General features: G+C 44.0%; 1 protein-coding gene across 6 annotated transcripts in view; it reads right to left on the reverse strand.

Annotated features, from left to right (window-relative positions):
* The window catches only part of WAPL (WAPL cohesin release factor), a 91,100-nt gene extending 74,827 nt beyond the window's left edge, over positions 1-16,273 (reverse strand). For 4 of the 6 annotated variants that reach the window (XM_063607490.1, XM_003828204.7, XM_034931021.3 and 1 more), the window contains exons 1-2: positions 15,184-16,273; positions 11,402-11,922 (exon numbers count right to left, since the gene is read on the reverse strand). In XM_063607490.1, the coding sequence (XP_063463560.1) occupies positions 11,402-11,900 (499 nt within the window). In that variant the 5' untranslated portion in view covers positions 11,901-11,922; positions 15,184-16,273. Of the gene's footprint in view, positions 1-11,401; positions 11,923-12,413; positions 12,513-15,183 lie in introns of all 6 variants that reach the window. The other 2 variants (XM_055093091.2, XM_008953548.6) reach the window with 1 other exon arrangement.
* Between the last annotated feature and the right edge of the window lie 9,737 nt (positions 16,274-26,010).

Below are 26,010 nucleotides of genomic sequence, written 5' to 3' on the forward strand. Positions count from 1 at the left end.
GCAGTGAAACATGATTGCATTACTGTACTCCAGTCTGGGCAACAGAGCAAGACCATCTCCAAAAACAAAAACAAACAAACAAACAAACAAACAAAATACTTTGAGGGTGAGGAAGGAGGAAGTGATGCATGAAAGAACTTCTAGACTGGCTGGCACAATTCTATTTCCTAACTTAGGTAATGGTTACAGGAGTGTTCCTCTTCTAATAATTAATTAAGCTAGACCCTTTTGTGTGGTTTTCTGTTTTATTTTACAATTTAAAAAAGTTAAAAGAAATCACTATGACATCTAAACTGCATGATATATTTTAAAATGTCAATATTGGCCACGTGTGGTGGCTCACGCCTGTAATCCCAGCACTTGGGGTGGGAGGGGCGGCAGGCCAAAGCAGGGGGATCACTTGCATCCAGGAGTCAGAGACCAGCCTAGGCAACAAAGCAAGACTCTCTCTACAAAAAAAAAATTTTGAAAATCAGCCAGGAGTGGTGGCACGTTCCTATAGTCCTAGCTACTCAGGAAGTGGGGGCAGGAGGATCACTTAAACCCAGGAGTTTAAGGTTGCAGTGAGCAATGATCGCACCACTGTACTCCAGCCTGGGCAACAGAGAAAGACCTTGTTTCTAAAAAAAATTAAAAGGACACCTGGGGTTCATTCTTTCTACCACTTCTTTGCCCTACACTGGACTAAGGGTGCCTCTTTTCCTGCAGCCCTCCCTACTATTTCAGAGCAGGATAGTTTGGGGACACTGATATGCTGATTCTCCAGAGCCTCTTCATAAAATGATTACTCCTCCACCCTGTTATATAGGAGCCCCTTCTTGGCTTCTCTGATTTTCTTGTGTAAGACTAAACAAATAATAATAAAAAGACAACAAAAATAAGTAAGGAAAGATTTAAAAAAAAAAAAAAAAAGTAGTGGCCGGGCATGGTGGCTTACACCTGTAATCCCAGCACTTTGGGAGGCCGAGGCGGGCGGATCACCTGAGGTCAGGAGTCCAAGACCACCCTGGCCAATATAGTGAAACCCCGTCTCTACCAAAAACACAAAAATTAGCCAGGTGTGGTGACAGGCGCCTATAATCCCAGCTACTCGGGAGGATGAGGCAGGAGAATCGCTTGAACCCGGGAGGCAGAGGTTGCAGTCAGCCAAGACTGTGCCACTGCACTCCAGCCTGGGCGTCAGCAAGACTCTGTCTCAAAAAAAAAAAAAAAAAAAAAAAAATTAAAGCCCCTTCTTTTGAGGCTTGTGCTAGTTACCCTCTAATCTTCCTAATACTTGTCATCCAACAACCTCTTATTCAACCTCTTATTCACTGTTCATGTATTTAAGGATTTTACACCATATTTATAATCTACTCCTCCATCCCAATTTTGCTATCACACTGAATTCCACCAAATTCCAACCCTCTGATTTCCCAGTTCTTTAACCTTATCTCATCATCAACCTCCCGCATTCCATCTCAGCCACCAGTTCTCAGTTGCATCCAGAAGCTTGCCGTATATCCTAAAATGCTTCACTTCATAAACATTAAAATCAGATAGCCCACTTTTTTTTTTTTAATCACAACCTACCAACCATCCAACTTGTTTGTGCCAGTACTCCCATTCTTCGTTTTTATTTAAGAAGATTCTCAGTATACTAACCCTTTTCTCCCCTTTCTCCTATTCATTAGCCCTGTCCAGGCACTCAGCATTTTAAATTCCACAGTCTATCTTCTCAATCACTCTCTGGGCAATAATACCCTAAATTCCCTTGCTTCTCTATCTCTTCATTCCACATGCTGACTGACAAAATGTCTATTGAGGACAATTCTAATAATCTTATCCAATATTCTGTATTCTGTCCAGGTTCCAGATAATGGGGCCTACTAGAGGAGGAGGAAAAAAACATACACACTAGGTAGATTAGTGACCATGTGTTTTTAGTGACACCAACTTCAACTAAGGCCTCAATAATGTCCAGAAATTCTACTTTGTCTCTAGACAGCTCATTCTCCCACTTTAAGTAACATCTATCTGAACTCTTTCCTGCTCCCCCAAACCCCCCAAGTTACCCTGCCTTTCTTTGTCCCTTTCAGTAATAACCTCTTTGGTCATTTTATGGGATAAGGGAAAACACACTTTTAGCTATAAACCACCTTCTCTTATGTCCTCCCACTAAGCTCATCTTTTTACTCAACTTTCCTCCTTCCAGCCAAACATAGCACCCCTTCTTCCAAAACGGTTCTCTTGCGCTTTGGATCCCACGCATTAAACCATCCAGAATCCCTCACATCCCTCTAGCTGCCCTTTTTCTTCTCCTCCCCTTCGAACATCTTTAACAAGTTGTAAACACTTGTTACCCCCCATTTCCTCACCCCTTGGATCACTCCAGTCCAAGCTGCAAATCCAAGGTCTGCCTTGCAGTCCTCACTTAAGTTGATGGCAGCAGCATTCCGCGTCAGTCAATACTTTCTGAAATACTTTTACGTTGGCTTCTATAATATATCACTTCCCTGGTTTCCCTTAAGCTGCTCTAGCTGCTCCTACTGAATTTCCTTTTCTAGTTTCTTCCTCTTCTCTCCCTCCATTAGTATTGAAAGTTCTTTTTTTTGAGACAGAGTCTCTGTCACCCAGGCTGGAGTGCAGTGGCGCGATCTCAGCTCACTGCAAGCTCCGCCTCCCGAGTTCACGCCATTCTCCTGCCTCAGCCTCTCCAAGTAACTGGGACTACAGGCGCCCGCCACCACGCCCGGCTAATTTTTTGTATTTTTAGTAGAGACAGGGTTTCACCGTGGTCTCGGTCTCCTGACCTCGTGATCCGCCCGCCTCTGCCTCCCAAAGTGCTGGGATTACAGGCGTTAAGCCACCGCGCCTGGCCAGTATTGGAAGTTCTTCACAGCACAGTCCTAATACTTTTTCCTCTTACACTCTCTTTAATGACTTCAACTAATCCTTTCTTTCCAGATAATATTTATATACTGAATTTCGAATTAATTGTCTCTAATCAAGGCTTCTTATCTCAGCTCCATTCCAGCAAATCTGCCATTGAAACATATCTTACAAACATCTCAAACCCAATGTACCCAAAACTGAACTCAAACTTTGTCAAAATGTTCCCTATCTCAGTAAATGACACTACCATCTGCTCAGCTGCTCACATTACATAGCTGGGAATAATTCCTGATGCCTCCTTCCTCATCACTCATGTCACCAAACTCTGCCACTTCTATCCTTTCTCAGTGCACCAACAGGTCCCAGGTTAAATATCAGCCTTGCCTACGTACCTGCACCCCTAGAACAAGCAAGTAAGCCCATAGAGTGCTACACTCCCGCACCACTCTATATATTTTTTCCTTTTCAGCACACTTGTGATTGTTTATTCTATCTTCCCCAGTACAATGCGAGAAATGCAAGTGAGTCCATCTTGTTCATGGACACTAAAATAATAGCTGGAAGGAGGCATCCCCATAGACCTTCCTATGAACAAACTCAACCTCCTCTACCAGGGGTCTAGGAAAGTTGAGGACTACTTCCTAAAGGCACAAGTGCTGGAAAAGAAAAATTCATGAGGTATCATCTGGCTCGAAGCTCTTTGGTTTTTTTTTTTTTTTTTGAGACAGAGTCTCGCTCGGTCACCCAGGCTGGAGTGCAATGGCATGGTCTCAGCTCACTGCAACCTCCACCTCCCAGGTTCAAGCAATTCTCCTGCCTCAGGCTCCGGACTAGCTGGGACTACAGGCACCCGCCACCGTGCCTGGCTAATTTTTGTTATTTTTAGTAAAGACCGGGTTTCACCATGTTGGCCAGGCTGGTCTCGAACTGCTGACCTCGTGATCCGCCCGCCTCGGCCTTCCAAACCGAAGTGCTGGGATTACAGGCATCAGCCACTCCACCCGGCCTTTTTTTTTTCTTTTTTTTTTTTGAGACAGAGTCTCGTTCTGTTGCCCAGGCTGGAGTGCAGTGGCGTGATCTTGACTCACTGCAACCTCTGCCTACCGGGTTTAAGCGATTCTCCTGCCTCAGCCTCCTGAGTACCTGGGATTATAGGCACACGCCACCACGCCTGGCTAATTTTTGTATTTTTAGTAGAGACGGGATCTCACCATGTTGGTCAGGCTGGTTTCGAACTCCTGACCTCGTGATCCACCCGCCTTGCCTCCCAAAGTGTTGGGATTACAGGTGTGAGCCACCGCACCCGGCTGTCTGGCTTCAAGTTCTAAAAGCATAAAATACTTAGGGAAAATGCTCTGAAAAGCATAATGTATTATATAAAAGTGTTGTCATGTTAGAAGCTAGTTCTTTATCATGACCAGCAGAAGTCAGTAACTCTAAAGTACAGAGGCTATGTTTATAAATTTCATATTTTACCCCATAGCTGGTATTCAATCTGGATCTGAGAAGAAATTTGTTAGTGGTCTCCCATGCGTTTGTTAATATACAAACCTTGAGAATAATACTCCTTTTCCTCAGAAAATCTGAGTAAGAAACAAAAGTTCTGCTTTAGAACAAAATGAATTTACTTAAAATTATAATGCCTCTTTCATAATTTACATAATGTTGAATTTCCATTTATATACACATATGAAAATAAGTAGTAGAAAATATCTATAAAAATCAAGTCAAAAACTTTATTCGGTAAGTATTAAAAATAGTTTGGTCATCATTCTTGTTTTGTTTTGTTTTTGAGATGGTATCTTGCTGTGTCACCCAGGCTGTGACCCAATCATGGCTTGCTGCTGCCCTGAACTGCTGGGCTCAAGTGATCCTCAACTCAGTCTCCCAAGTAGCTGGAACTACGGGTGCACCCCAACACATCAGGCTAATTTTTTTTTTTTTTTTTTTTTGAAGAAATGGGATGTCACTATGTTGACCAGGCTGGTTTTGAACTCCTGGGCTCACGCCATCCTCCCACTTTGGCCTACCCAAGTGCTGGTATTAACAGGTGTGAGCCACCATGCCTGGCCCATCATTCTTATTAAAAAGAAAATTACTTAAGCCAGGTGGCATGCCTGTAATCCCAGCCTCTCAGAAGGCTGAGGCAGGAGGCTGAGGTGGGAGCACTGCATGAGCCCAGGAGTTTGAGGCCAGCCAGGGCAAGACAGCCAGATCCCACCTCTTTACAAAAATCACATCTTTAAAATTAAAAAAAGCAGAAAATTACTTGAACAGAGACAAGAGGGAATCCATAATTTGCCCCTTGCAAAATAACTTTATTTCCAACATCAAGATAAAACTGCTCTTACAGTGACAGTCTCTTTTAAATATACAGCTTTGAAGATGACAAAATTTATCTCATTCACATCAGAATACAACAGCACTGTATGAAAAGAACACTTTGATGTTTCCCAGATCTTCCACTTAACAGTTCAAGTTATTCAACCTCTGAACTGTGTCTTACCCTCAATATAATGGAAATAAAGCCTCCCTTATACAGTTGTGATTAAGGATCAATTGGTATGTAAAAGTAGGAATTTAAGAAATAACAGGGCCGGGCACAGTGGCTCATGCCTGTAATCCCAACACTTCGGGAGGTGGAGGCAGGAGGACTACTCAAGCCCAGGAGTTCAGGACCAGGCTGGGCATACTGAGACACGGTCTCTACAAAAAATTTAGAAATTAGCCCAGTGTGGTGGTGAACCATTGTACTCCCAACTACTGGGGAGGCCGAGGAGGGAAGATGGCTTCAGCCCAGGAGGTAGAACCTGTGATGAGCCATGCACTCCAGCCTGGATGACAGAGTAAGACCCTGTCTCCAAAAAATAAAAATAAAAAAAGAAATAATAGGTCTTATCCACTTCTCTTAAAAAGAAGCTGATTTTCGGTATGATTTAAATATATTCTACACAACAAATACATTCAATAAATAAAGGCAGGTAACTCTTGCTGATACTATCCTTTCAGGACTTAAAAAATAATAATAATCCTCATATCATCTGTACTTTATCCAATGACAATCTCATCTCAGATTACAAGTTCCTGTCCTACTTTAAACTTTCAGTAATAAATCATTTCCCTTTCTAAAAAATCACCTTCAGTTCTAAATTCAAGTTGAAAATCTCCTGACAATACCATCCCTCTAACTTACACAAATACTCATTACAGCTTTAAGCAAATTAAAAAAATTTATTGGCTACAAAACCAGTCAGGCAAATTAAGAGCCTATATTGTAGTTATCTCAATATTTGGCAGGATATGTAGACTGAATCCCAGCTGGCTGGCAAGAAAAGTGTGCCAAGCCGAAATATAAGTCTTTGCACACTTTATTCTAGAGTCCAGATTAAAAACCTGTAGCAAACAGAACAAAGATGAGAAATGGAAGTAGCCTTGCATAAAAGGCAAGAGAAGCCTTCTTTTTGCCTCTACTACAGACGGCACTGATTCAAACCATTAAGGAATACCTGGAGATCTCTTAGAAGGGTGGACCTTTAGCTCCTGCTAACAGTCATTTTTAATTGGCACACCTGACTGAGAACTGACTGGCTTTAATAGCAACTGCAATCAGAAATTTCTGTTTTCAAAATTAAAGATTAGATACAGAAGTATTTGCAGATAGAAACAGAAATCTTAAACTAGCTTTAAAATCCAGGGAGTAAAGGATGGGAAGTGGAGAGAGTAGCGTGCAAAACAGATGCAACAAGATCTGCCAGATACTAACAACTATTGGAGGTGGACAATCAAGTACATGAGGTTTTTTTTTACCATTTTATTTTTGTGTGCCTGAAAAGTTTCATAATAAACGTTTTCTTCTTGTTTAAGGAACAGGACATTTTAGCAACACAACCCTTCCCTGCAGTAACTATTCAGTTTGTAATCTTGTTTCTGGTTCCCTTACCCACCAAGCATCTGTCTGGAAAATGGGAACTATTGTAGGTTTTGCAGGGTTTTTTTGTTTTTGTTTTTTGAGATGGAGTCTCGCTCTGTTGCCCAAGCTGGAGTGCAGTGGCACCACCTCGGCTCACTGCAACCTCTACCTCCCCGATTCAAGCAATTTCCGCTAATTTTTTTGTATTTTTAGTAGAGATGGGGTTTCACTATGTTGGCCAGGCTGGTCTCGAACTCCTGACCTCAAGCGATTCACCCGCCTCGGCCTCCCAAAGTGCTGGATTACAGCCACTGTATGTTTTATAGTGACCTCATCCTAAGTTTCCTCTTCAAGTGAAACACAATTTATTTATTTATTTATTTATTTATTGAGTTGGAGTCTTGCTCTGTCACCCAGTCTGGAGTGCGGTGGCATAATCTCAGCTCACTGCAACCTCCACCTCCGGGGTTCAAGCAGTTCTCCTGCCTCAGTGTCCTGAGTAGCTGGGATTACAGACATGCGCCACCACACCTGGTTAATTTTTGTATTTTTTTTTAGTAAAGATGGGGTTTCACCATGTTGGTCAGGCTGGTCTCGAACTCCTGAACCTCCCCCAAAGTGCTGGGATGACAGGCATGAGCCGCCACACCCGCAACAAAATTTTTAAAAGTACTGTCTGTTATAAAAGTACTTAAAGAATTTTAACAGTGTCAAAAAAATCAACCACATACTCCCCTATAGAGAAAGAGATGCACTTAAAAACGTAATGCCAGGACAAATGACATAATAATTCTGAGCCTGGATAAGCCCTTTTCACTGAGGTGATATAATTCTACAGCAAAAAAAATAGTATGAACGAGAAGGACACTGAACACTCCACTGGAAAGATATGACGGAACTTCACCTGTGCACTTTGAACGAGTTGTTAAAATTTGCAACAGGTTTTTAAATAAAATGCCTAACCATGACCTGCAAAAGACTGCTAAGATTTCTGAGACCCAAGTAGGTACATGAGTACTTGCATCTGGAGAAAAGAGTTCAAAACTTTATCATTCTCAGAAGGGTCCCTAAAGCAAAAAAGGTTAGGAACCACTTGAGATTTAGAGAGGCCTCTTTTATCAAAAATTTAGGTTTGGGTTTCTAAATTTCAATTAAAATTACAAGGTTTTCTGAGTGAGAGTAAAGGCAATGAAAATTGACAGACATAATGCAAGAAAACAGTCTAGGCACAAGAGAAATGACCAGTTTAGAGGGGAGAGACAAAGGAAAAGTCACAAAGTACAAAAGCATCCCCACAACTATAACAAACTTACAAACATACAAACTTACAAATGGTTTATAAGAACAACTAACTTGCACACATTAGAGACAGGATAAGTCTACCATGAAAATTAAATGCACTCCCTCAAATTCACTTCTTATCCTACAGGGAGCTGCCAAGGTTGTTGCAACTCTGGATGACCAAGGGAGAGGAGAAAAAAAGAAATATTCATAGTGCTACACCATTCCCTGACCACTAAGAGACCCTTTGTGAAGGAGGAAGGAAGATGGACAAGATGTTCCTGAACATCTATTTACCTGTATTTTAGTATGTATTTTCCCCTCACAGACCAATTAAAATGGAGTTTGGACTCAGAGTCAGTCCACAGTATCAGCATTAGAACTACATTTTAGCTACATAGACTGGGAAGCAATTATCCCACTTAGCTGGTTGGTCTCACCAACCAACTTCCAACAACAGATTTAACATAAAGATATATTGTCCGCAAAGCTACAGAAACAATTACTTATGAATAACTTCCACATTCCTTTTCCCCCTTACCTAAACGTTCAACTTTATTAATACACTCTGCCATCAGGGCCCCTGCCTGCCAATGATGCCACATTCCTCAAAAGACTATACACTTAAGGAAGATGGAGTCAGCCCCGAGCACTTTCACCACTTGCACAGTTTAATCTTACTTCCTCCAGCCCACCCACCCCACACTGTAGATTATCTGAAAACATCAAGAAATGTCAGGCTGGGCACAGTGGCTCACGCCTATATTCCCAGCACTTGGGGAGGCCGAGGCGGGTGGATCACATGAGGTCAGGAGTTCTAGACCAGCCGGGCCAACATGGTGAAACACCGTCTCTACTAAAAATACAAAAATTAGCAGGGCATGGTGGCAGGTGCCTAAAATCCCAGCTACTCGGGGGGGACTGGGGCAGGAGAATTGCTTGAACCCGAGAGGCGGAGGTTGCAGTGAGCCAAGATAGCGCCATCGCACTCCAGCCTGGGGGGACAAGAGCGAGACTTCATCTCAAAAAGAAAAAAAAAAAAAAGAAATGTCAGTTGGAACAACAAACACAAGCAGAATAGCATTCGCAGAGCCTTGTACAGTGGTTTGACGGACAGTAGGTGCTCAATATGTTGATAATAAACGAATCTCATTCCAGTTCTGCCACTAGCTGACCTTGGACAATCATTTAACCTCTTTGAGCTTCTTATATAAAATGAGAGCTGAGTTAAAATTCATTTTAGTTCAAAAAAAGTTTGATGGGCCAGGCGCGATGGCTCATGCTTGCAATCCCAGCACTTTGGGAGGCCTAGATAGGCAGATCACTTGAGGTCAGGAGTTTGAGACTAGCCTGGCCAACACGGTGAAAACCTGTCTCTACAAAAATACAAAAATTACCTGGGCATGATGGCAGGTGCCTATAATCCCAGCTACTGGGGAGGCTGAGGTGGGAGAATCACTTGAATCCGGGAAGCGGAGGTTGCAGTGAGGAAAGACTGCGCCACTGTACTACAGCCTGAGCAACACAGTGAGACTGTGTCTCAAAAAAAAAAGTTTGATGATTTTAATATACATTTATACATTTTTAGGAGCTGACCTGGAAACAGTTTTTATGCTGTTTATGCTATTTATTTTTTTTTTTTTTTGAGATGGCATCTTGCTTTGTTGCCCAGGCTGGAGTGCAGTGGTGCGATCTCGGCTCACTGCAACCTCTGTCTCCTGGGTTCAAGTGATTCTCCTGCCTCAACCTCCGTATTAGGTGGGATTTAGAGGCACCCGCCACCATGCCTAGCTAATTTTTTGTATTTTTAATAGAGATGGGGTTTCACCATGTTGGCCAGGCTGGTCTTGAACTCCTGACCTCAGGTGATCCAACTGCCTTGGCCTCCCAAAGTGCTGGGATTACAGACATGAGCCACTGCACAGGTCCTTTACGCTGTTTTTTAATGGAAATTTAACCTAAACTTAACTTGTCAACAACGCCTGAGGAGAAATGTGGGCAAAGCAGGAAGGACAGCCAAATTAGAATTAACCCTGAGGATCAAGGGAATGACAATAACAGCTGGCTCATCGTCTCATCCAAGAGTGAGAAAAAGAGTGAAAAAATGCTCAACATTTTTAGTAAAACTATGCAAGGCCCAGTACATTGTACTGTTTCACGTACCTTAACCTTCAAAGGACAAATTCGCCTTAAGAATTCAGTACAGCCAAGTTTTGTCTGTGTTTACTTCCTTTCAAAATAGGAGATTTTTATAACCTCTCATTATTGCTAAACTTTGCCAAGACGTCAAGAACTAAGGTTTCTTTTCAATTACAGTATACTGCCACCCTTATCCTAATGCTGATAGAGTGCTCCCACTTCTCCACCCCACCTCTTCCCTGCACCCTCAATATTAGCTCTTCAGTCTTTTAATTAATTGCACCTTTTTCACTTATTATAAATCTCAAATCCCTTACAGAAGACAGAACAAAATATATCGTTTTAGGAGAGAATACTAGATGCTATATTTACAAATTAACATTTTTAAAATACACCCAGTTTTGTGGTTTAAAATCTATCAATACAGCCGGGCACGGTGGCTCATGCCTGTAATCCCGGCACTTTGGGAGGTGAGGCGGGCAGATCACGAGGTCAGGAGATGGAGACCATCCTGGCTAACACAGTGAAACCCTGTCTCTACTAAAAATACAAAAATTAGCCAGGCGTGGTGGCGGGCGCCTGTAGTCCCAGCTACTCGGGAGGCTGAGGCAGGAGAATGGCATGAACCTGGGAGGCGGAACCAGCGTGGGCGACAGGGAGACTCCTTCTCAAAAAAAAAAAATCTATCAATACAAGTTGCTACTGGCCCCAAACTAATCTCAATTTGGAATCAAGTTCAATTCTTTAAATGTCTCCACTCAATACCCCCTTAATCTTTCTGAACTAGTTTTGGCAGAGAGTCTACCATTGGTAACTAATCCTCATTTTAAATACTCATCTCATTTTCATTATCAATAACCATCCAAATCCTCCACAGTAATAGAAATGAGATACTTTGTGATCCTAACACAACAAAAAGAGATATTTCTTATTGGAATTGGGGTTATAAACTTATGACTGTTCCCAAAATGTACCCTGAGCAACAGTCTATAAATGTTAATATCCAAGTTGTTTTATTATTTCAACCTCCAACTGGTTTCTTTAAAGTTCTTAAATGTCTTTTACAAAACTATCAATGGTCCCCATGTATCATAAGTGCAGAAAGAAAACACAATATATATTTTAGAATTTAAATCATTTAAATAAATTGCTTGCACAAAGCTCTCTTGGCGGAGAATAAAGAAAATCAAAACTTACCTGAAGTTATTAATTTATTACAGCTACTTATGCTTGCATCATCTTCTACAATTCGGTTTGTGCTCTTTTCTTTCCCAAGTAAAGTGTCCTCCAAAGGGAAGCATTTATCAGATACGACAGTGTCTTCAACGACCACATGACTAATTTTGCTATTAGCTTCAAGTACTGAAGTGACCTCTTCCAACTGAGCAGCTTCACTAGATTCTGAATAAGAGGAACCCTTAACCTGGGCTAAATTCTTTGAAGAAACTGGTAGAGACTCATCATCACTATCAAATCCAAAAGGATCTCCAGTACTTTCTTCTTCCACTTTAGGTTTCTTCGGAATTTCTTGGATATCTGGTTTGAAATTGGGCCTCTTCTGCCCTAATTTAGCCATAAATGTGGTCTCTCCCCATTTTGTGCTAAGGGTAGTCCGTTTGTTGGAAAAGACTTCATCGAATTTTGAACTGCCATTTCCACCTTTCCTACTGTATGTTTTCCCAAATCTGGATGTCATTTTGACACCAGTTTCATATTCTCTGTGAAAAAAAATTTAAGAAAACATATAATCATCAAATACAAGTGTTAAACAGTGCATATAAAAATAAAAACCTAGGGATTCTTCCCTCATGACTTTTGACACTCACCACACAGACTTTTAAATAAACAAATATGAGGAAGGGGTATAAAGAAAGGCTGATTTATTACCCTACATGCTTCCATGTCAATTTTCCTCCACAATGAGTACATATTCCTACGCTACTTACAAAGTAAAAAAACTTAATGATTAACCAACTTATAATACGATATCCATAAAGCTAACTTAAAATGAAGCATATTAAGTTCCAAATGAATTAATTTACTATTCTTATAAACATCATTTTTACCTTAAAAAATTATCTGTATAGAGGCTGGGAGGCCGAGGCAGGCAGCTCACTTGAGGCCAGGAGTTTGAGACCAGCCTGGCCAACACGGTGAAACCCCATCTCTACTAAAAATACAAAAATTAGCTGGGAGTGGTGGCACGCACCTGTAATCCCAGCTACTTGAGAAGCTGGGGCAGGAGAACCGCTTGAACTCAGGAGATGGAGGTTGCAGTGATATAATGATAACCTGTATAGGGTAATTACTTATATAAAAAAGCACAGAATGTTAGTTTTTTTCAGGGCCTCAGAAATATCCAATACTTGATTAAATTTAGTTCTTTGAAATTTCACGGCACTAATTCACATGAGAAAAAAGGTCTCCAAAATGGTGCTTTTTCTCATGTTTTACAACCTGCAGCTTTTAACCCAATCTTGAAGATTCTGCTTCTTGGTGTAATGTAATTTGCGCTGTGACTTTAAAAATGTTCCTTAGATGGTCATCTCCCTAGGGAAAGAAACTATCCTTATACTATCTGCCTTGTCCCGATAGTGCTGTGCTCATTTGCTGAGTTATATTTTCTGGGGCTAGTGAGCTCCAGCATATTACACTGTTTCATGGATTAATACAGACATAGAAACATACAACTTTTATTTTCCTTTTCAATTTATAAATGGCAAATCGATTCACCTGATTTATCTACTTCACAGGACAAAAAAAAAATCTTTAGGGCAGTAAATCAAGAGTCAAACATTTTTTAAAACAAGTTACTTGCATTGGTTCTGTGCCTATTAAAAAGTTATAGTACTTTTTAAATATGATCAATCAGTAACCGTTTGTCTAACACTTTGACCTTTCTACAGTTCAAACATGAATACATCGAATATAACTTTAAAAAGTGAACAAGGGCCTAAGGAATGAAAAATCATTACTTTGAAAGCTACAAGAATTGAAATTATATTTGACCTATACTTTTGAATATGTTTTGATCTACACTTGTTTTCCCTTGATTAAATTAAATTCTTACAATTTATAATGAGTCACTGTCTGAGTTTTATATAAATTCAGTAGTAGACCCCCCCCATGTTTGGTGAGAACCCAATTTTAATTTGACAAGGTAATAATTTAGTCATCATACATATCTGCGTTAAGAGAAAACAGTGTTCCTGAAGGAGATGTATTTCATCTTACACTGCAGCTCTAACACTAACAAGTCTTACTGTCTTTCTTGTTAAGTACAGCCTAAACAAAACAGGATACTGGGCAACTACCACGGACAACAAAATAAAAATCGATTCTCTGTTCCTTCAAGAATGTAAAGCTGAGATCCTGCAGGTCTGTAAGTGTACGTACACATACACACCAACAAAGATGGAATGTTTTGGATTCACTTATGTGCTAATCATCTAAAAATACTAACCAAAGGCCAAACCAAAAATCTAGACTTGAGTTCCTTTATGCCAACATCAGAAAAACTGTTAAAATGGTTCTATAACCACAAAGCATTCACTGTTGAAAGTTTAAAGTCTTCAGATGAATACCTGACACTAAGGACTTAATTATTTTATGTGATAAAAAATAATTTTGTGCCGGCTGAGCGCGGCAGGTCACGCCTGTAATTCCAGCACTCTGGGAAGCCAAGACGGGCAGATCACCTGAGGCCAGGAGTTCGAGACCAGCCTGACCAACATGGAGAAACCACGTTTCTACTAAAAATAGAAAATTAGCCGGGCGTGGTGGCGCATGCCTGTAATCCCAGCTACTCGGGAGGCTGGGGCAGGAGAATCAGAACCTGGGAGGCGGAGGTTGCGGTGAGCTGAGATCGCGCCACTGCACTCCAGCCTGGGCAACAAGGGCGAAACTCCGTCTCAAAATAATAATAATAATGATAATAATAATTTTGTGCCAAAAGACCACGTCTTTTACAAATACATAGTGAAATACTGATGAAATAACGTCAGCGATTTTCCAACATTAAGGAATGAGAAGTGTATAGATGAAATAAATTTAATAGTCACTGCTGAATCCAAGCGATGGGTACAGAGAAGTTCATTATATAATATCTCCTCCTGATTGCCTTTATCGTTTCCCACAATAAAATGTCTTTGCAATGGCATTATCTAAGCGTAAAGCACTATAGATTCCAAAATAAGTGTGCAGACGTCCTTGAAGTTAAATTTTAAGTGTTTCAAGTACACAATCTTGCTCAACCTTTAAACTCCAAAGACTGTCCTAACTAAAAAGGAAAGAATGATTGACGACTAAGTCTTTTCGGTCGTTCGGCTTTTGCCCTAGCCCAAAATCAGGTCGAATTTTGAGAGAAGTGCGCTGTGATTAACATAAAAAAAAAAAAAAAAAAAAAGCAAAAAGCCTTTATACTTCACTCCCACCCTAATCTAGCGTCTTCCCGATCCCCAAAGGCTTTAAGGGCTTCCATTAAAGATGGAAAGCGGACGGGACAAACCTGACTAACCAGAAATCCTCACCTGGGGACAGCCGGGGCGCCACGGGCAGTGGGCGCGATGGACCCCTCGGACTGGACACTCAATGCAACTTTTCTCCTCCCAACCCGCGCCGCCCAGGAAAGGGAGGTCACTTTCGACGCCCCGGAAGCCTCTGCCACCGAATCCTTAAGGCAGTGCAAGGCCCCAGTAGCGGCCAGGGGCGGATGAAACCACGGGAAAGGACTCGGGGCTGAAATCAACACACTTGACTGGGTTTGGGGAGCTAAGTCAATCAGCAGTCGCCCGAAAAAGAACCCCGAAAAAGGAAAATAAAAGGGGAAAAAAAGAGTTCTTCAGGTCATTCCCCTGCCCAACTTCCTCAGCGGCCCGGTGGGCGAGGCAGTGAGACTTTCACCGCCCGCTCCCAGCCTCTGCCTCCCCCACCCTCCCGGCTCCCTCCCGGCCTAGGCGGCCGCCCGACACCTCACTTACCCTCGGAGCCTGGCGGGTGCTTTGGCCACGGGCCGCCTCCGCCTCTCCCGCTCCCTACGGCCCGCGGGCGGGCGCGGAACCCTCGCGCGGGAGAGCAGGGCCGGCAGGTGAGAGCCGAGAGAGGCGAGGGGCTCTGCTTTCGGTAAATAGGAAGCCCGGTGGGGGGGGCAGGAGCGGCGGCCCCGCAACTTCCCTCCCCGCCTCGAGCGCCGCCGGCCGGGCCCGGGCCTAGCTCTCGCTGGCCGCCACTGCTGGAGCTGGTAACAGAGCTTGCTGTGTGCCCCCGCTGGGCCGCTGCCGCCTCCTGCGCCGCCGCTTCCGCCGGTGAATGGTCAGCGCTGGAGTTTGAACAGGGCCCTGAACCATCTCAACGCCATTTGCGCTCCCGGCCCCCACCTCCTTCCTCCAACAGCCGCTCGCTCCGTCACTCCGCTTCCCACAGTCCCCGCGCGGCCGCCCGACCCCGCAGCCAATCGCGCAGCCGCTTACTCAAACCGCCGCGCAGGCGCTGCGCCCCGCATGCTCCGGCGCCCGCCATTGGCCCGGCCGCGGAGCCCGACGGGAGTTGTAGTCCAGGTCCGCGAGGTCGCGGGCCGAGGACCGGGAGCGGGAGCGGGCGACTGGCCGGGCCTTCCCGGTCTCGGCAGCCACTTCTAGCTCCCGGCCCAGCCGGGGCACGCAGGTGCCACGGAGATGGGCAGCCGGGCGGGTGGCGCAGTGCAGGCAGCTGTATCAATCGCTTCCCCTCCAGGGACCCGCCGGTGCCTGGGGACCGCAGGCTGTGCAGCTGTGCCGGGCCTGCGGAGGCCGCCGCCCGGGAGCTGGGAGGCAGGGAGCGCGTGGTCAAGAGCCGCCCTCGACCTGGCCTGGTCGGTCCTGGCCCGGCGTAGGTGACGATGGCGGGGACCGCGAGGCGCCGGACACCCGAGGCCACGAGCAGCGTCGCCCCTCGCTTTTTCGCGCCCCTCCAGCCCTGCAGTCCTTCCTCTAACTCCGTCTGCCCCTCACCGATTGAAAGTGGCCCCGAGAATATTGGATGGTATTGAGCAATTATCATTAACTTTGTTGGGTGTGGTAACGGTAATGTGGTTATGGTTTTTTTTTTTTTTTTTAAGACCTACTGATGTGTTGACAGAGTGATCTGGTGTCAGGACTGTAAAATACGCCTATGAAAACTGGGGGAGAGGAATAAAACAAGCTGGCAGAACGTTTTTCATCGTTGAAGCTGCGTGATGCGAGCATATGTGCTCATCATACAGTCTCTTTACTTGTGTATCTGAAATTTTCCATAATAAAAAGTTTAAAGAAGTGAACCAGTGATTGCCTCTAGGGAGGACAGTGAGGTGGCGGATGACGGGAGGAAGGAGTCTTAATTTTTCGCTGTACGCCTTTTTGTGCTATCTTAGGTTTTTCCCATTCAATGTGTTACCTAATTCAGAAAATTAGTAACTTTTTTTTAAGGCTACCATGAGAAAACAGCGTTCTAAAGAGTAGCGCAACCAGTTCCCCCTAAGAGAGGTGCATGATTCGTCGGACTCGGACAGCCTTGGTGTTTGTTAGGCGGTTAATGGCGACCCACCTGGGAAATTAGAAAACTACTAATTGCTTTCAGTGAGAAGCCCGCCCTTCTCCCACAAATGGATAATTTGCTCTTAATGCACCCAGAAGTTATCCAGCTCCCTCCGGTATAATCGGGGAAACTCCAAATAAAGGAAAAATAGTTCAGAGACCCTGCCCCTCTTCCCAAGAGGAATTTAAGGTGGATTTTAGTGTGGTTGGATTGTTTTGCCTACCTGACTGCAGAATTTATATTCTGACATTTACAATTTCCTAAATACTGAATCAGTATTTTTTCTTGTTTCAAAATAAATCAACTTCTTCTGTAGTTTATATGAAAAACAAGTCCATGTCTTCCACTGTGGGTGGGATGCACATGACTGTTTTATTTGGGTCAGTTTTGTCTCTTTTTTTTAATTGGCAGTTTAGGAACTTGTTTTTATCATTTTGTTTAAAGATCTTCCGGCAGAGGTGCAGGCTGCACTTACTATAATTATTTAGATGACAAGGTGGTGGGTGGTAATTAAAGGGTAATTATCATCAGAGGCAAAAGGTAAGATCAAAAAACCAGAAGAGGTGAGGAAACAATTGCAAGATCTTCCTGTAGGAGGGTGTCGTGATCCTCCCAAGACCAAAGGATATGTCTATTATGCCTGGCCTCTCTAGTGCTGGACACTTGGCAGGGTCAGTGCCTGCATGAGGCAGAAGTGGAAGGGCTTATTGTTTAGACTGGTGCCTTTTGAGGGCTTTTGTGTGATGGTTGTGTTAAGTAATGAAACTTAGTAGTGTCAAATTCTTGCCACTCAAAGAATGATCCCCAATCAGCAGTGTAGCATCACCTGGAAGCCTGTAAGGAATGCATAATTCCTATCCCTCACCCCAGCTCCACTGAATCAGAACCTGCATTTTAACAGGATTCCCCCAGCTGATTGGGCCACACATTAAAGTTTGACAAGCACTGATTTAAAGTATACCCATAGCATTTGACAGCAATCTAGTATTTTTCGTTAGGATGAGGGAGAGGAAGGGAGATGATTAAGAACCTCCTATGCATCAGGTAAGATGCTAGGCTGTTCAGGGGCCTTGTCTGCTTCCCAGTCCATTACTCTATCTTACAAGTAAGGAAATGGGAAGACTTGTATGTTACAACTAATGAGGGAGTCAAACTTTTTCTTAACGGTTGGATACCCTTTAGTACTTGTTGGTGTTCTTGAATCTGGTAGAAAGTGGTACATGATTTGAGAAGTAAAGTGTGTGTGTGTGTGTGTGTGTGTGTGTGTGTGTGTGTGTGTATTTAGTCTGTGGAAGCTTAGTATATGAATATTAAGCAGAGCTCTTCTGGGCTCTGTACCCTTGTGTGGCTCACACTAAAGACACTCCTCGGGCCCCTCCTGGAGGGAGTTCAGACTCCTGGCCCTGCAGGCTGTACCACCACCTTAACCCCTTACCTCCCTGCTTCCACTGAGGCAAGCAAATGCCCTGAAGTCCCCTCATTCCCTTACCAGGGCCCTGGGTTCCACACCAGAATGAGCAAACAGAACTCCAGTGTGGGTAACACATGGCTGAACAGCTTTTTGTTGTATTGTTTTTGTTTTCTTAGTTCTCTCAGCTCAGGCTCCATCCTCTGCCCATCCCCCTGGCCACCCTCAACCCCTAGAATGGTTGTCTCCATTTCATGAGAATCTTCACACTAACATCAAGTAGCCAGTAGGTGCTTTTGGTTTTGCTAGAATGCCTGTGTGCAAGCTCTCAGATACCTGATTTTCTTTCCCCCACTGAATGTTGTGTTTGTCAGAAACTGAAATCATGTATCGGAGCCAAGTTTGTAGTACCCTTAGGAGGGGCCTCTGCCCTCCTGTGTGCTGCCTGGGTGAGGACAGAACCCCCTAACCTGGAGCTCCACTTGAGTGGGCCCATACCTGTACTTTCCTCTGAGAAAAGAAAATCCTGCAAAGAAAATAGAAGACATCTGTTCTGCCATTGCCATGCCCTTGTTCTAGCCCAGACATGAGAACTGTCAGAATTGGAGTTACTAAATAGAACTTTTAGTCTTTTTCTGATAATGTGTAGTAAAGTGTATTACAACTTATAGAATTCTATTTAGGGAACTACAGGTCAGAAACTACCATATTGGTAGCAGTCAATTTTTCTTTGCCATCGGATGTGGAATAAAATGTTAAATTGTACACTTGCATGTTGTGGTTATATTACAAAGCTCTACGAGATGTGGGCCAGGCCCTGCCCTTTGGTCATGCAGCCCCAACTTTCTGCTCTGCCCACACCTGACTCCTTGCTGTTTCCCCACCTTAGAGCCTTTGTATTTCCTATTCCCTCTGCCCACAACTCCCCCAGATACCAGCCTGCTTCAGTTCTCTCCTCTAGGTTTTCACTCAGATGGGACTTTTCAATGAATCTCCCCTGACCAACCTATCTTAAATTGTTGCAACATCCTCACTCCTAAATGTCACTGTCCCTGCTTTACTTTCCTTAAGGGCATTTATCTTCCCATCTAACATGTCAGGCGTTTTGCATGTTTATCTTAAATGTTGTGCTCCCTCTGAAGGCAGGGATCTCTGCCTGTCTTGTTTTCTGCTGCAACCCTAGCACCTAGAAGACTGCCTGGCACAAGAGTAGGTGCTCAATAAATATTTGTTGAATAAAAGCACCCATTTATTTCCTTCTTTCATGTAAAATTATATATATATATATATATATATTTTTTTTTTTTTTAGACGGAGTCTCGCTCTGTCACCAGGCTGGAGTGCAGTGGCGTGATCTCGTCTCACTGCAATCTCTGCCTCCCTGGTTGAAGCGATTCCCCTGCCTCAGCCTCCCCAGTAGCTGGGACTACAGGCGCACACCACCACACCCAGCTCATTTTTTGTATTTTAGTAGAGATGGTGTTTTGCATGTTGGCCAGGATGGTTTCGATATCTTGACCTTGTGATCCGCCCGGCTCAGCCTCCCAAAGTGAGGCTACCATGCCTGGCCACATTTTTTTTTTTTTTTTTTTTTTTTTTTGGTGACAGAGTCTCGCTCTGTCGCCCAGGCTGGAATGTTAGTGGCACGATCTCCAATCACTGCAACCTCCACCTCCAGGGTTCAAGCCATCCTCCCACCTCAGCCTCCCAAGTAGCTGGGACTACATGTCCATGCTACCATGCCCCACTAATTTTTGTATTTTTGGTAGAGATAGGGTTTCACCTTGTTGCCCAGGCTGGTCTTGAACTTCTGGGCTCAAGCCATCCACCTACCTTGGCCTCCCAAAGTGCTGGAATTACAGGCATGAGCCACTGCCCCTGCCTATATCTTGAAAGGAAAGTGATAAAACTATCAACAGTTTCACATAACCTGGTAGCTCTAATAAAATGTTAACTGGGTTTTCACAATTGGGAGGGGAGTGCTTTCTGGAGAACTTTTGTTCTTGCCTTGGATAGGTTTTCATTCTGAGAATTGAGAAAATGAGTACTCTTATAATCCCAATTATCATATTTCCCAGGATAATTGGAATATGTTCTCTGGAGATAGTGACATCCTCTGGGGAATACACTGCTGTCTAGGTAGATGAAACACAAAGCAAAGGAAATTCTCTAGGAGCACATTGCCTGACAAGGACCGGTACAAGCAACCTCGAAGAAATCTGGCTTCCTGACCCTTGTCCTGGAAACAGCCCTTTTTTATTCAGGATCCTCACCCTTAATACTGTATGATACCCCCCTAGTCAAACACCCTGAAGGGTCCTCCTGTAATACTAAAATCCAAAGTTCTTAATGGTGAAAAGGCCCTGCATGATCTGGCCCCTGAGTACTCCTATCCCTTCCTACCTTGCCGGGCCTGCCTCTGTCTACTACTAGAACACGCCAAGCCAGCTCCTGCCTGCGGGCCCTCTTCGTACTTGTTCCCTCTGTTAGTCCTCAAGAGACACACACAACTCATTCCCTGCATGCTTTCAGGTCTTTGCTCAAGTGTGTCTCTCAGTAATGTTTTCCTTGGTCATGCTATTTAAGGTCATCCATCACCCTGTATCTCCTTTTCCCTGCTGCTTTTCTCCATAACATAGTCATTACGTTTGCTTTGTGTATGAACTTGTTTATTATCTATTTCGTTTCACAAGAATATAAACTCCATGAGGACGAGGATGGCTGACTTTTGTTCATTTTATATGCCAAGCACACCTAGAATAGTGCCTCACACACAGAAAGTGTGCTATAAATATTTGTTGACTGAATACCTGGATTAATTGAAGCTTTAAATTGTGTTCAGCGGCCAGGCACAGTGGCTCACGCCTGTAATCCCAGCACTTTGAGAGGCTGAGGCGGGCGGATCACGAGGTCAGGAGATCGAGACCATCCTGGCTAACACGGTGAAACCCCGTCTCTACTAAAAATACAAAAAAATTATCTGGGCGTGGTGGCGGGCACCTGTAGTCCCAGCTACTCAGGAGGCTGAGGCAAGAGTATGGCATGAACCCAGGAGGCGGAGCTTGCAGTGAGCCGAGATCACACCACTGGACTCCAGCCTGGACGACAGAGCGAGACTCCGTCTCAAAAAAAAAAAAAAAAAAATTATGTTCAGCTTACACCTGTAATCTCAGCGCTTTGGGAGGCCAAAGCAGGCGGATCATCTGAGGTCAGGAGTTCGAGACCAGCCCGGCCAACATGATGAAACCCCATCTCTACTAAAAATACAAAAATTAGCCAGCCGGGTGGCAGGTACCTGTAATCCCAGCTACTTGGGAGGCTGAGGCAGGAGGATCACTTGAACCCAGGAGGTGGAGGTTGCAGTGAGCCAAGATCACACCATTGCACTCCAGTCTGGGCAACAAGAGCAAAACTTTTTCTCAAAAATACTAATAAGTTGTGTTCAACTCTTCTATATCTTTAATAATTTCTTTTGTCTGCTTGACCTATAATGGCAAAACATGCATGAAAACCTCCCACTATAAGAGTAATCTTTTTCATTTCTCTCTGTAGTTCTATTTTTCTTTCTGCATTTTGAGGCTATTTTATTGGGCACATACTGTACAAGTTAGAATTGCTATCTCTTCCTGGTAGAATTGAAAGCTTTTAAAGTAATATGGGAGATAAATTGCAAAAATTGCCTCAATTTTCCACTCACTCCTCTCTGTAGCCACACCTTTTGCAATGTGACTTGGCAGCTCCTCCCAGAATCTCAGCTGGATTTTAACTCACCTTGGCCTAAAGAAAATGACAGAAGTGATAAAGTCCTGAGCCTGAGCCTTAAGAAACCTTAAACGCTTCCACATTCTCTTTGGGATCCCTGCTTCTGCCATGAGAACAGGGCTGGGCTAGTTTGATGGAAGATGAGAAGCCACATAGAAAAGAGCTGAAGTCTTCCCTGACCTGTGAATAGCCAGCAGACCCCAAACATGTAAGCCCAGCCAGGAGCAGCATGGCCACCCACCTGACCTGCAGCCACCCAAAGATGTAGATGTGAGCTCACCTGGGACTAGAACTGTCCTGATGACCTGTAGGCCCATGAGTGATAATAGCTACTTATTATATTAAGCTTCTGAATTTTAGAGTGATTTGTTATACAGCATTGTGACAATAGATAATTGATAACAACTAGTGATTTTCCCATTGATAATGCCTCCTTTTTTGGGGTCTCAGCCTCCAAAAGGCTTTCCTGACTACCTAGGCAATCTGAAGCAGCTTCCCAGTCTCTATCATAACACTGGTGTATTATTAACACCAGTCTCCCAAATTATCTCTTTTTTTTTTTTTTTTCCAGATAAGGTGTCCCTCTGTCACCTAGGCTGGAGTGCAGTGGTGCACACACACACGGCTCACTGCAGCCTTGCCCTCCCAGGCTCAGCCTCCTGAGTAACTGGGACTACAGGCAAGAGTGATGCCCAGGGAAACATTCAAAAAATGAATTTTTTTTAGAGATGGGGTCTCACTACATTGCCCAGGCTGGTCTTGAACTCCTGGCCTCAAGGAGTCCTCTCACCTGGGCCTCCCAAAGTGCTGGAATTGCAGTTGTGTTGTTTGTTTTTGAGACAGGGTCTCCGTCGCCCAGACTGGAGTGCAGTGGCACAATCTCGGCTCACTGCAACCTCTGCTTCCCAGGCTCAAGTGATTCCCCTGCCTTAGTCTCCTGAGTAGCTGGGATTACAGGCATGTGCCACTACCACCTGGCTAATTTTTCTATTTTTAGTAGAGACGGTTTCACCATGTTGGCCAGGCTGGTCTTGAACTTCTGACTTCAAATGATCCACTGCCTCGGTCCCCCAAAGTGCTGGGATTACAGGCGTGAGCCACCACGCCCGGCCGCCCAGCCTAGTTCTTTATTATCTGTCTTCCATGTTAGAATGTCAACTGTGTAAAGGCAGAGACCTTGTCTGTTCTGCTCTCTGCTGTATGCTCAGCACCCAGAACAGGCTGCACAGTCCAGTGTGGTAGCCATGAGCTGTGTGTTCACTGAGCACTTGAAATATAGCTAGTCCAAGTTAAGAAGTGCTGACAATGTAGAACACACACTGGATTTCAAAGGCTTCCTACAAAAAAAGAAAATATTTGGCTACTTTTTACACTGATTAAATGTTGAAATGATTTTTTTATATCAAGTTAAATAGAATATGTTATTAAAGTTAATATCACCTGTTTCTTTTTACCTTTATTTAATGTGGGTACTAGAAAAAATTAAGTTACCTTTGTGGCTTGCATTATATTTATATTGGCAGCACTGATATCAAAGCTCAGTAGCTGGGCGCAGTGGCTTGTGCCTGTAATCACAGCACTTTGGGGGTCCGAGGCAGGGTGGGTGGCTTGAGCCCATGAGTTCAAGACCAGCCTGGGCAACATGGTGAGACCCTGTCTCTACAAAAACTACAAAAATTAGCCAGGTGTGTTGGCACATGCCTGTAGTCTCAGCTACTCAGGAGGCTGAGGTGAGAAGGTCGCTTGAGCCTAGGAGATTGAGGCTGCAATGAGCCGTGATTGTGCCACTGCATTCTAGCCCAGGTGACAGAGCAAGCCCCTGTCTCAAAAAAAAAAAAAAAAGCTGAGTAAATATTTGTTAAAGAAAAATATTAAAAATGAATTTACTAAAAGAAATGAGCTGTCAGGCTGTGAAAAGATATGGAATCTTAAATGTATATTGCTGAGTGAAAAAAGCCAGCCTAAAAAGACTACATACTATATGATTCTAACTACTGTATATGATGTCTGAAAAAGGCAAAACGATGGAGAGAGTAAAAAGATCAGTGGTTGCTAGGGGTTCAGGAGGAGGGGAGAAGAGAGATGGATACCTGAAGCACAGGGGACTTGTGGAGTGGTGAAAGAATTCTGTAATACTCCAGGCACACTGGCTCATGCCTGTAATCCCAGCACTTTGGGAAGCCGAAGTGGGCGGATCACCTGAGGTCAGGAGTTCAAGACCAGCCTGGCCAACACAGTGAAACTCTGTCTCTACTAAAAATACAAAAATTAGGCATGGTGGTGCATACCTGTAATCCCAGCTACTTGGGAGGCTGAGGCAGGAGAATTGCTTGAATCTGGGAGTTGGAGGTTGCAGTTAGCTGAGATCACACTACTGCATTCCAGCCTGGGCAACAGAGTGAGACTCTATCTCAAATAAAAAAAAAGTAGCTGTAATACTGAATCAGTGGATATATGACATTATAAATTTGTCAAAACCCATAGAACTATACAACACAGAGAATGAATTCTGATGTAAATTAAGTTAATGATGTATCAATATTTTAACAAATATACCACACTAATGCAAGACTTTAATAATAGAGGAAACTGGCCGGGCACGGTGGTCACACCTGTAATCCCAGCACTTTGGGAGGCTAAGGCGGGCGGATCACCTGAGGTCAGGAGTTCAAGACTAGCCTGGCCAACATGGCAAAATCCCATCTCTACTAAAAATGCAAAAAATTAGCTGGGCATGGTAGCGTGTGGCTCTAGTCCCAGCTACTTGGGAGGTTGAGGTGGGAGAATCGCTTGAACCTGGGAGGCGGAGGTTGCAGTGAACCAAGATAGTGCCACTGCACTCCAACCTGGGCGACAGTGCAAGACTCCATCTCAAAAAAAATAAATAATAGAGGAAACTGGGGAAGGGGGTTGGGGAGGGAGGTATATGAGAACTCTGTACTATGTGCACACTTTTTCTATGAATGTAAACTTGTTCTAAAAAAGTCTATTTTTAAAAAATGAGTGTACTGTTCTTGCACAGCCCCCAGAATGATATTTCTGAAACATACATTTGAGAAATCACTTCCCTCTCCTAAAAAACAAAAAAATTTTTGCTCCCCACCATCTATGGGAAATAAGTTCATATCCCATAGGCATGAGTAATTTGCACTGGCATTTATGGTTATGTTCCACCCTGCCATACCTCTCTTTCCCTCCTCTCCTGACTAGCTGGGCCAGACTACTTGACTCCATGCCCAGCTCATGCAGTCCCCTCTGTCTAGAACTTCTTTCTCCCTCTGCACTTGTGGAGCCTTACACTTATGGAGTCATACACTCTCCCGTAAATGAATCAGTCATCCTCTAGTCCTTGGTTCCACCAGTTCTATGTTAAAAGAAGATACGGGCCAGGTGCCATGGCTCATGCCTATAACCCAGCACTTTGGGAGGCCAAGTTGGATCACTTAAGGCCAGGAGTTCCAGACCAGCCTGGTCAACATAGTGAGACCCTGTCGCTACTAAAAATTTAAAAATTAGAGCCAGGCCTGGTGGCTTACACCTGTAATCCCAACACTTTGGGAAGCCGAGAAGGGTGGATCACGAGGTCAGGAGATTGAGACCATCCTGGCTAACACGGCGAAACCCCATCTCTACTAAAAATACAAAAACAAAATTAGCTGGGTGTGGTGGTGGGCGCCTGTAGTCCCAGCTACTCAGGAGGCTGAGGCAGGAGAATGGCATGACCCCGGGAGGCGGAGCTTGCAGTGAGCCGAGATCACGCCACTGCACTCCAGCCTGGGCGACACAGCGAGTCTCTGTCTCAAAAAAAAAAAAAAAAAAAAATTAGGCCAGGTGCGGTGGCTCATGCCTGTAATCCCACACTTTGGAAGGCTGAAGTAGGTGGATCATTTGAGGTCAGGAGTTCAAGACCAGGCTGACCAACATGGTAAAACCCCATCTCTACAAAAATGCAAAAAAATTAGCTGGGTATGGTAGTGCACGCCTATAGTCCTAGCTACTTAGAGGGCTGAGGTGGGAGAATCGCTTGAACCCGGGAGACAGAGGTTGCAGTGAGCTGAGATTGTGGCACTGCACTTCAGCCTGGGCA

The sequence above is a fragment of the Pan paniscus genome, chromosome 8 (genome assembly GCF_029289425.2).
Source record: "Pan paniscus chromosome 8, NHGRI_mPanPan1-v2.0_pri, whole genome shotgun sequence".
NCBI classification, from domain to species: Eukaryota; Metazoa; Chordata; class Mammalia; order Primates; family Hominidae; genus Pan; species Pan paniscus.